Here is an 11,937-nt window from a genome sequence, read left to right as displayed (position 1 = left end):
GAAATTACAACAGACACCTCAGAAATACAAAAGATTGTGAGAGAATACTATGAAAAGATATGCCAACCAATTCGACAATCTGGAAGAAATGGATAAATTCTTAGAATCATACAACCTTCCAAAACTGGATCAAGAAGAAATAGAGAATTTGAATAGACCAATCACCAATAAGGAGATCAAAATAGTAATCAAAAACATCCCCAAAAATAAAAGTCCAAGACCAGGCGGCTTCCCTGGTGAATTCTACCAAACGTTCAAAGAAGACTTAATACCTATCCTTCTCAAACTCTTCCAAAAAATTGAGGAGAGGGGGATGCTCCCTAACTCATTCTACGAAGCTGACATTACCCTGATACCAAAACCAGACAAGGACAGCACAAAAAAGAAAATTACAGGCCAATATCACTGATGAACATCATTGTAAAAATCCTCAACAAAATACTAGCAAATCACACACAACAATACATTAAAAAGATTATACACCATGTTCAAGTGGGATTTATTCCAGGTATGCAGGGATGGTTGAACATTCGCAAATCAATCAATGTGATACACCACATTAATAAAATGAAGAATAAAAATCACATGATCATCTCAATAGATGCAGAGAAAGCATTTGACAAGATACAGCATCCATTTATGATAAAAACTCTGAATAAAATGGGTATAGAAGGAAAGTACCTCAACATAATAAAGGCCATATATGACAAACCCACAGCTAATATCATCCCCAATGGTGAAAAACAGAAAGCCATCCCTCTAAGAACAGAAAGAAGACAAGGATGCCCACTGTCCCCACTCCTATTTAACATAGTACCAGAAGTCCTAGCCAGAGCAATCAGGCAAGAAAAAGAAATAAAAGGGATCCAAACTGGAAAGGAAGAAGTTAAATTGTCACTATTTGTGGATGACAAGATTTTATATATAGAAAATCCTAAAGAATCCACCAAAAAACTTTTAGAAGTAATAAACGAATACGGTAAAGTTGCAGGATACAAAATCAACTTACAAAAATCACTTGCATTTCTATACACTGAAAACGAAGTAGTAGAAAGAGAAATTAAGAATACAATCCCAATTACAATTGCAACAAAAAGAATAAAATATCTAGGAATAAACTTAACCAAAGAGGTGAAACATCTGTACACTGAAATCTATAAATCATGGCTGAAAGAAATTGAAGAAGACACAAAGAAATGGAAAGATATTCTGTGCTCTTGGACTGGAAGAATTAACATAGTTAAGATGTCCATACTTCCTAAGGCCATCTATAGATTCAATGCAATTCCTGTCAAAGTTCCAACAACACTTTTCACAGAAATAGAACAAAGAATCCTAAAATTTATATGGAACAACAAAAGACCCCGAATAGCTAAAAGAATGCTGAGAAAAAAGAACAAAGCCGGAGATAACACACTCCCTGATTTCAAAATGTACTGCAAAGCTATAGTAACCAAAACAGCATGCTACTGGCACAAAAACAGACACACAGATCAATGGAATAGAATCAAAAGCCCAGAAATAAACCCACATATCTATGGACAGCTAATCTTCGACAAAGGAGCCAAGAACATGCAATGGAGAAAAGAAAGTCTCTTCAACAAATGGTGTTGAGAAAACTGGACAGACACATGCAAAAAAATGAAAGTAGACCATTACCTTACACCATACACAAAAATTAACTCAAAATGGATTAAAGACTTGAATGTAAGACCTGAAACTATGAAACTTCTAGAGGAAAACATAGGCAGTATGCTCTTCAACATCGGTCTTAGCAACATATTTTCAAGCACCATGTCTGAGTGGGCAAGAGAAACAATAGAAAAAATAAACAAATGGGACTACATCAAACTAGAAAGCTTCTGCACAGCAAAAGAAACCATCAACAAAACGAAAAGAAAACCTAAAAATTGCGAGACAATATTTGCAAACCATACATCTGATAAGGGGTTAATCGCCAAAATATATAAAGAACTCATGCATCTCAACAGCAACCCATTAAAAAATGGGCAAAAGACATGAACCAACATTTCTCCAAAGAAGATATACAGATGGCCAACAGGCACGTGAAAAGATGTTCAACATCATTAACTATCAGGGAAATGCAAATCAAAACTACAATGAGATATCACCTCACACCCATCAGAATGGCTGTAATTAACAAGACAGGAAACGACAAGTGTTGGAGAGGACGTGGAGAGAAGGGAACTCTCATACACTGCTGCTGGGAGTGCAAACTGGTGCAGCCACTGTGGAAGGCGGTATGGAGATTCCTCAAAAAATTAAGGATAGAACTACCATATGATCCAGCTATTCCACTGCTGGATATTTATCCAATATTGAAAACACCAATGCGTAAAGATACATGCATCCCTGTGTTCATTGCAGCATTATTCACAATAGCCAAGACGTGGAAGCAACCTAAGTGCCCATCAAGGGACGAATGGGTAAAGAAGATGTGGTATATATACACAACGGAATACTACTCAGCCATAACAAATGATGAAATCCACCCATTTGTGACAACATGGATGGACATTGAGGATATCAGGCAAAGTGAAATAAGTCAAAGGGAGAAGGTCACATACCGTATGATCTCACTCATTAAGTAGTAGATAATAACAAAAACAAACAAGCACGTAGAGACAGAGACTGGATTGGTGGTTACCAGAGCAAAAGGGGAAAGGGAGGAGGGTGAAAGGAATATTTCAGTACATGTGTGTGGGGATGGGTTGTAATTAGTATCTGGGTGGTGAACATGATGTAATCTATGCAGAAATAGAAGTATAATGATGTACACCTGAAATTTATACAATGTCATAAACCAATGTTACTGCAATTAATAAATAAATAAATAAAAAAGAACAAAAGACTCAGGAAGAAACTTTGATCTTTCCCCTAACTGCCTAAAAGAATTTGAGGAAAGAGCTATCCCCACAGATAACTATAGTACATATGAACTATGTGTGGTAGACAGGGAGGAACCTAGCAAGGCCCATTTGGTCTAAAAGTCCTCTCTATTATCTCTGCATGACATGGCAAACATTTGTTTACCAAACATTTGCTTTTCCCTCTCTGTGTAAATTGCCTTCCTCCCCTTTGAAGTCCCAAACCACTACCCTTGACATATTCCTTTGTCTTTAGCTGAAGATAGTATTTAAGGTGGTGGCTTCAGCCTTTTGCAAATTTACTCAGTTTTGCTGGGTCTCTCCTATGTATACATGTTATTAAACTTGTTTAATTTTCCCCTGTTTTTCTGTTTCATGTCAATTTAATTCTTAGACCAGCCAGAAGAACCTAGAAGGGTAGAGGAATATTTCTCCCTCCTTTACAATGTCCATGACAGCCCTATTACATAAGTACTATTATTAGCCCTATTTTTACAAATGAGGGAACTGAGGCATACTAATCACAATTTCTGTATTAAAATTGCATTTCCTTGTGTACATAATCACCTACAAATGAATGATAAAAGATCTGGAAGCAAGCACAGTAAAACAAAGGTGGTGATTTTCTTTGGGTATGAAGGTATGATTGCTTTGGTTTTCAACAAGGTTTTTAAAGTATTTGAATTTTTTTACAGTAAGAATATAGTCATTTATTTTATGGAGGAGTGGACATAAATTTTAAAGTGGCTTTTTAAATTAATCATGAATATTATAGTATATGTAAGATATATAAAAAGTAATTCATATATCATCATGCAACTTGAGAGAAAGAATCTTGCCAATACAGTTGGGTATGCCTCTTCTAATCATAGTCATACTATGATGCTCTAGAGATCTTCTCAGAGATAGCTCTCTGCCTCTTGCATACCTTAAAACCACTTGGTACAAACTATATCTCTAAGGTGTCTATGATGGCAGGTAAGAATTTTTATGTGCTGTTGTGACCTTCTCTTTTGTCTACACACTTCAAATCTAGGGGAAGCCCCAGCTTTTTACTTACTTGATGTTGGTCCCAAGGAGGAGCTCCAATATGTGGCAAGGTGCAAAAATATAAGATGAGTAGGGTCATGGCATTATAGAATGAAGATGAAGCTATTTAAGTGAAAACAAAATCAAAGAGGCAAACTTTTTAGGATAGAGGGTCATTTCTTGCTTCTCTCATTTAGAGACACAACGTCCTTGGAAGTTACAAGTTCAAAGGAGAATCGCCGTGACATTAGGGGTAGCAAAGACATTGATTGGACAGGTCCATGAAATGACTCATTCTCTAATTCCTAATTACCATCATCTACATATTCAAGAATAGCCAAATACAGGAAGTTTACATAAAGTGATAAGAATATGATGTTTTAGAATAACTCAGAATGCAGATGTCATTTGTGTATGAAGCAGTTGTTTTCCTCAGTGTTCATAAGTCAAATTTTATTTGGAGGAAGTTTTAGCAGTCTGTGACATCTCAGGATGGAATCTGTTCCCTAACTAGCTGAGTGATGTTCTGATCTTGAGCGCTTCACTCAATCTGTCTCATCTGCAACGAGAAAACTAGATCTAGTAACTTCTAAAGTTCCTTCAAAACCTGGTTTCCCAACATTATCTTGAAAAAAATGTGTATATATATATATATATATGAATGTTATTAGAATGATATTGGGCAAGAAAATAAAAAAAGGTCTAAATTTTATTCTTGGCATCTAACCCTACCATAATATAAGACACATAATCAGAAAGGAGGCAGTGCAAGGGAAAGCAACTCATTATTATTCCTTGGATCTTTGGCCCCAACCATAAAGACAGAAATTTAATGCTTTTTTTCCTTAGATTAATTGTGCATAAATAGCCTTGGACCTTACAGTGGGAGATTTCCGATCTATCCTTCACTGCTTCCACCTCATCCACATTCCCCTCCCCATAACACATTTACCCCAAATCAAAATAGTAGCCTAGATTCTAAATGAAGGACTTTAATTTACAATCTAAGTATCATTAGGAAACAGATTTTGCTTCTCTGTTACTTGTTTTTCTCATTAGGAAAGTAAAAAGGAGAGCCCTATCAACCCTCTGGAGCTAGTGTGAAGATTAAGTGATACAAAATAATTGCAAAACACCAGGTATCGAATATGTGATTATTAAATATACTATAAATTACAGTTTTAGATATCTAATTTCTGCCATTGTACCCTAAAGTGAATTAATTATTCCTCAGCGTTTGCCTAATGCAGGTCTTTGCTTGGCGCGACTTCCTGATGGAATCCAAATATGTGAAATGTGAGAACCAGGAAATATTTTTGGAGAACTACTGAGCTGTTGGTACTCTACTTAGTGAATGGAACTGGTTATTTCACATCAGACAGGGCTAGAACTGCTTTCAACATATACTAGTGTCTTTGTGCAAATCACCAGAAGCTGCCTCATTTGGCAGACAAATTAACTAGCTATGCCTGCTCCAAGAGATCAATTCTGAAAAGATATTCATTGTTCTGGGCTAAAGCCACCCCTCCTAGGACACAGGGCTGGGCAATTGAAGCACAAAGTGGATTTCAGCCCCTGTCTGCCCTCTCGCTGGGTTTCTTTGAGCAGAGCAGAGCCTGTTCAACCTGTCCATTTTTGACCAGAACCTTACCCTGTGAAGATAACACCCAAAGTATAAATCCAAATATTTCTTGGGGCCTGTGTGCCCCACCCTGATTTGTAGGCCACAGACCATTTACTTTTAAGCAATTCACCAATGAATTAGACTCCTGGAGAAACACTCCTTTAGGGAAAAAAAAAAAATGTTTATTATTTTTTTTTAAATTATGAATTTTATAGATGTAAATTATGGCGTTGAGCTGGTAGAGAAAAATATAAAAAAGAAAGTAACAAGCACCTGTAACACACCATTCCCAAGACTTAATAGCTGGTATGTATATCGCTGTATTTCAACCATGTATATACATATATTTTTTTCTGTGTTTAGATCTTGTCTCCATAAACATCATTATTAATGGCATCCAGGTTTTTAGAAGGAGAACTCTAGAGAGGTTTTCATATATGAATCAGGATTGAGCAGTTGTTTCTTGCTTTTCCTGGCCTTGATGACCTTGAAGAAGAAAGAGATAAAGATAGACCAGTTGAGATGCACCTGATCATACAGTTCTCCCTTCACTCACACTGTGTTTCTTTGCCACAGGCTGTATCCCTTTCTCTCTTCCTTTCTAAAAGGCTTTTCTCTCACTCTCATCTATCTCCTTTAATGATGTCCCGTCTATTTGAATCATTACCCCCTCCTCTTGGTTGGGACCCGGAAATGAGATATTCACTCACACCCAGCATGAGTACATGTGGACAAGCAGGAGCTGTGGGGAATAAAGGGGAGAGGAAGGAGCAGGTGTACTCAATGTCAAGAGTTGAGGGGAAAGTTCTCACTGAGAAGAAAAGTGGGAGGAAGTTGCAAAAGATATTTCTGGTGCAATGTTGTGAGGGAAGGGTTGGAATGTTTGATTGATGGTCGTGAGAACTGGAAAGATCTAAGATCAAGTGCATTTCCGAGCACCTGGACATGTCAGCCTTTGTACTTGATCTGTTTGCATTCCAGTATTAGCCTTTGTTAGTGTCCCAAGAATCCCACATGGATGTATCCACATGAGTGTGATAAGGAGTATGTACCTTATCATATAGAACTAACCACCTCTGTTTGTTATTGATCAGCATGTGTATCTCACAAAACACAGGTAATTTTGTCTTCTGAGACACTCAGGGGCATCCTTGATCATTTAATCTGGTATGATCTCTATTAACCATCCTCTGAGATTGAAGATATTTCCCCCATTTTATAATTGACTAACTTGAGGTTCCTAATGTTTAAGTTCATTAGTCAACTAGCAAATCACAGAACCAGTATTTGAAACAAATCTGCCTTAAAGAAGCCCAAAGTTGCTAAATAATCTCTCTGCTTTGATAAATGCAACCAATTCTATATATTTATCATAGGTATAATATTCTTTGAATGCCTATCTGAAGTTTCTCTCTTTAATATGATTAAAAATATCCTTCTTTAAAACAGAAAGACTGATGGAAAGAAAGAATGTTTACACTCACTAAAGTAAAAGGATCAGTTTTCCACATGCTCAACTCTTTGTGTAATAGCAGCAGTCTGTTCTTTTTAAAGTCTGCTACTTTGGAAGAATGATGTTTCCCAGAAGTTCCCACCTTGATGAAACTGTGAATTACAGATCTCAGCTTCCTCTTATTTTCGCTTAATGCCAATTCAAAGCAGACGAATTGAAGTTTATCTCCTTCCTCACAGTTGATTTGGGCCAGTCATCCATACATCACGACTTCCATCTTCCCTGTATTATCTTTTATTTCATAATAAATGAATTGATTCTTAACTGTTTTCTGCAAAAGAAAAATGACATTCATCCTCTGAGAACTGGATCAGGAATATCCACATCTATGAGAAATATAGAATGTTAATGAAACTTTTGTCTGACTTGTTACTATGAGCTATAGGTCCAGAATTACAGGTACCAAATAGCTTAACACATCTTATTCAGAGAATTCTCCCTTTTGAATCCTCTGTCTAGGTTTCCTTCTTTTAGGTTTTGTCTGCTGGGTTCTTCTGAAAGAATTGATTACTTTCCTGATTTTTCCTGCTTCCACCTCAGAACAGCTGACATTTCTTAAGAAACTTGGATATATAGTCATGTGCTGCATAATGACGTTTCCGTCAAAGACGGTGGTCCAATAAGATTTACCACAAAGCCTAGCTATACCATCTAGGTTTGTGTAAGCACACTCTATGATATTCCCACATCAACAAAATTGCCTAAGGACGCTTTCTCAGAATGTATCCCCATCTTTAAGTAACACATGACTGCATTGGGGTCTGATAACTTTTACAGGTTTCTTGGCACCTGTCTGAGAATAGAGAAGGAAGGCCATTTATGCTTCATTATGAGTTTGAGAAAGAGTGTTGCAAGTCCTAATTAAGTAGATTGTTATATCAACATGTAATTCTTTCTTCTATCTTCTCTATTTATTCATTCTTTTCCAATCTGCCCAAATCTTGAATCTAGATCATCTAGTCCCATTATTCTTGTTTCTATCTCACTTACTTTACTCATTAATTATATAAACGCATAGGTGTGCACAGTCATTTAAACAGAAAGTACACAAAACAACAGGAGTAAAAGTAAAGAGCCACCCTAGAAGACATGTATAATGGAGTATGAAACAATGTTTCATATAAAAACTTAGGTCAGCTAAGCTTAGTATTTCTATGATGTTTTGGGTTGAAATACCTACACTGATTATAAGAATTCACAAAAATTCTACATTTTATTGTCCATGTTTATAAATTGAAGTGTTAAACTACATGATTACTCTATTCTTTTCAACATCTATATCTCTCTTATTAGTTAATGCCAAAGTCAGTTGCTCAACAATTTTTTGATGAATGAATGTGAAGAGGAAAGGACATTTTAGCTGTCTGTTGGAAACAGCTGCATTCTAGGGCAGAGTAGTCTATTGATGTCTTAGTCTGGTTGTCACAACTGGAATCCAAGCTTGAGAGGGCAATTGTTTATTCACAATTAAGTTAATCTATCACTGAAACAGATGAGGCAGAACTCAAAGAAACAAAATCAGAAAGATATGTCTATTGACATAAACTCTGCACTGTTCTGGACCAGGGCAGCTGTTAATGGGTCATCATAGCTGATAAAATGCCAAGGTTTCCGAGGAATCTCTTTCTAAAGAACTTGCATGTTGTTACCTTGGGAAGAGGAATGTTCAGAGATTGTCTCTCCCATACGCTGAAGTAGTCAGGGGGACTTTGAGTTCCTGTGTTTAGGACTTTAACCAAACTCAAAATGGCAAGTTAAGACTCAAACTCTGAGGTTGTGAGAGAAATATTACAAAATAGTAGTGTGGGCTTACCTTATGCACCTGATACACTCCATTCACAAATGTTCCTGGAGCTTACGAGTACAGATGAATGATTTTAGGAGTTGCATTTGAATTTTTAATCTCTTTGAGACCTCCATCTTTCGGTCAGCATTAACATCAGACACAGATGAGGCATTGTAGACCTCCAGGAACCCATTGCACCCAATATAATCTGATATGGCGATGACTTTCTTTGGGATGAACTTCCCCTTCAGGCTGACAGCGAAAACCTTCACTTGGAAGAATTCGCTCTCAGTAGCCACTGTGGCATGAAACGTCTTTCTCTCTCCTTCGCTGACGGCATATGCAAATTGTTCTGTTGCTTTCAGTACCATCACTTCTTTGGGGCCCCTCTGGAAACCTTCTTCCCTTGAAGCTTCTTTAGGTACAGCCTTCAATCTTGGTTTCTACTTAGAAGTACACACCAAAACCAGGCACAATTTAGAAAGGAAATAAAGACTTACTCTCTAGTGAGAACCTTCTCAGGCTTGACGTTGAGCCTCAATGAACACCCTAATTGGGTGAACTTGGAATAAAACTAAACAAATATGGCTGACATGGCATAATTTAGCTAATGGAAAAAATGGAGAAGATTTAAACAGCAATATTATTTCTTATCGTCATTGTTTTATTACTTTTGTAGGAAGTATATTTTTATTTAAGAAGGATTAATTCAACAGGAAAAGTATTTATCCTAGGAAGAGCTACGTAGAGTATAGGGGCAGTGAGCAATAGCAATGTTGTTGTGTAGTGATTACGAACAGGGATAAAGATGAAAAAATAGTCTTAATTTATCCCGTCAACTCATTTTAGTGAGCAAAGTAAGATATAAACAGGGAAGAAAATAAGTCATCCATAATATCACTGAGCATCAAGAATGGCTCCAGTCAGAAACCATTGATTTCATCTGGAATTAATCCCAGTAGACGTGGCAATTTAAAGGGAGCCCATTTCCAAGAAAACAGTACTGTGTTGAAAGGGGTTAGGAAGACAGTCCCTGGAAGAACCCCAGGAACTTCCCTAATTTAGAGATGTCCTGGATAGACACTTTTGAAGAGTAGTGGAATCAGCCACCCCAAAACATACCTTCTCAGCACAGGATTATTTTGAAAACCAACAGACACAAGAGAAGCTCTAAAAACAGCATAGAATTTGTCCCTTTATAAGGGAAATTTACAGCTATAAAGGAAAGCTTCATTTGTAAGGGTGTCTCCCTCTGTACCAGGAAGAGAAGGATGATTCTAAATAAATGACAAAAGAATCTTATCAATGGAAGAGAAACTGACTTAAATCAGAATAACAAATATTACCCTTCTTTATCCTGCTTTTCCCTGGTAACCTCCTCATAACTGGCCTTCTCCCATCTTTCTTTTTTTTTGACTTTAGCTGAAGATGATATTTGAGCTGATGGCTGAGGCCACCTCAAGGAGTTACTCATTAATCCTGGGTATCTCTCATGTATACATGGTATACATGTTAATAAACTTCTGCTTGTTTTTCTCTTGTTAATCTGTCCTTTACTACAGGAGTCTCAGTCAAGAAGTCAGAAGGGTAAAGGGGAAATTATTTTTCCTCCTCCATCTTCTCCTGTTGAAATAATGGCAGGTATCCTGGATAGAGGCTTAGGAGAAGCCCTTTAGGAGAAGGGGCTCCATTAGGAGAAGCTTCTACTTTAGGAGAAGCATGTCAATGGAGAAGCCAGATATTAGGGGATTTTCGCTGACCTCCTGGAGAAATCACTCAGTGATCTGCACCATTTCTGAGTTTCAGGAGATCACTTTGAATTGGAAGAGAGACTACTGATCTGTAAGAGGAAATATGAAAGCAAGGATGGGCATGGCAGTCCTAGGGAACAGCACATAGAAACAGACTAGCTGCCTCCACAGACCAGCAGTGCTTCTTGTGGTCTGACCTGGGAAATTACAGTCCATTGGGTGATGAGGCTTAACTCTGATTGACTTCCCATCAATGTGGCCATTTCACCCTAACATCACGAAGTTCATTCCCAGTGCAAACTAGTCAGTAACAAGAAACCTCACAATAATAACAACAGCAGCACCCTGACGAGAAGTGCACAGGACTTAAGGAGGAAATTATGTATTTACTCTGAGGGTCATGAAAGAAGACCTGATGGACACACGTTCTTATTATGTTCATTGCAGGGTATAGGGAATACTAGAAATAACCTAAAGTCAAATGATACAAGATTATTTTTCTAATTTATTAAATAGCCATGCAATTATTCTTGTATATTTAAATAATAATTTAAATCTGTACTGTTGATTGAAATAACATTTCAAGATATAGTAAGTGAAAAAAAAACCTGAGTTATAGAAAAATATGTGTAATGTGATCCAACCTGGAACAAAATGATACTCTTTGTATATATATATATATATGTATAACAAAAATCAGAAAGACTTTACCAAAATGTGGCATTTGATAGAGTATAGATTTCTGATAGTTAAAATTTAATTATTTTTGTCTATGCATCTACATTTCCTAAATTTTCTAAGATGATATTATTTACGCAATAAAAATGAAAGAGAAAGAATTGGTGATAGTGCTTGGGTTGGCTCTATATTTCCCCACCCTATTTCACCCTAGGCTGTGTCTTTTACTGCATATTGAGGGAAACAAAAAACAAACAAATGACTAATTATACTCAGTACAGAATAGGGATGATTAGCTGCCCATGAGGTCATAGACTACCTAATGCAGATGGTGGCAGAGGAAGAGTCGGAATTCGCATATAGGTAAGCATCTCAAAATATACACTTGATAAATAAATGAGTGATTTAAATAAATATAGAATTGTATATAGTTGGAGGTTAGTGAATAGCTCTTTCAAGGTTCTGTTGATCTCTGTTATTATATCATAGGGAGGGAAATATAGGGAACAGGAACCTGGTACCTTGGTTAAGGAACTGCTGGATGGGGTTGGTAGAGGCATCTGAGGAGTCTGGGGAAAGTTCTCAGTTGGGCATGTGCTGGTCCCTGAAGGTTCTGGAAGCTGACTCTGTTCCTGGGATACCTGCGTCCTCATGATGTCATCAGTTTT

General features: G+C 37.0%; 1 protein-coding gene across 1 annotated transcript in view; it reads right to left on the bottom strand.

Moving 5' to 3' along the window:
* Positions 1-5,802: 5,802 nt before the first annotated feature.
* LOC131404628 (myeloid cell nuclear differentiation antigen-like) overlaps positions 5,803-11,937 on the bottom strand; it is a 47,105-nt gene continuing 40,970 nt past the window's right edge. Inside the window, 4 exon segments of the mRNA XM_058539540.1 lie at positions 5,803-6,027; positions 7,026-7,325; positions 8,868-8,950; positions 8,953-9,283. Of these exon segments, the coding sequence (XP_058395523.1) occupies positions 5,947-6,027; positions 7,026-7,325; positions 8,868-8,950; positions 8,953-9,283 (795 nt within the window). The 3' untranslated portion in view covers positions 5,803-5,946.

This window comes from Diceros bicornis, chromosome 4, assembly GCF_020826845.1.
Source record: "Diceros bicornis minor isolate mBicDic1 chromosome 4, mDicBic1.mat.cur, whole genome shotgun sequence".
In the NCBI taxonomy this organism is placed as follows: domain Eukaryota; kingdom Metazoa; phylum Chordata; class Mammalia; order Perissodactyla; family Rhinocerotidae; genus Diceros; species Diceros bicornis.
Note: the sequence above shows the minus strand (reverse complement) of the source record. Positions and strands in the feature narration are given on the sequence as shown.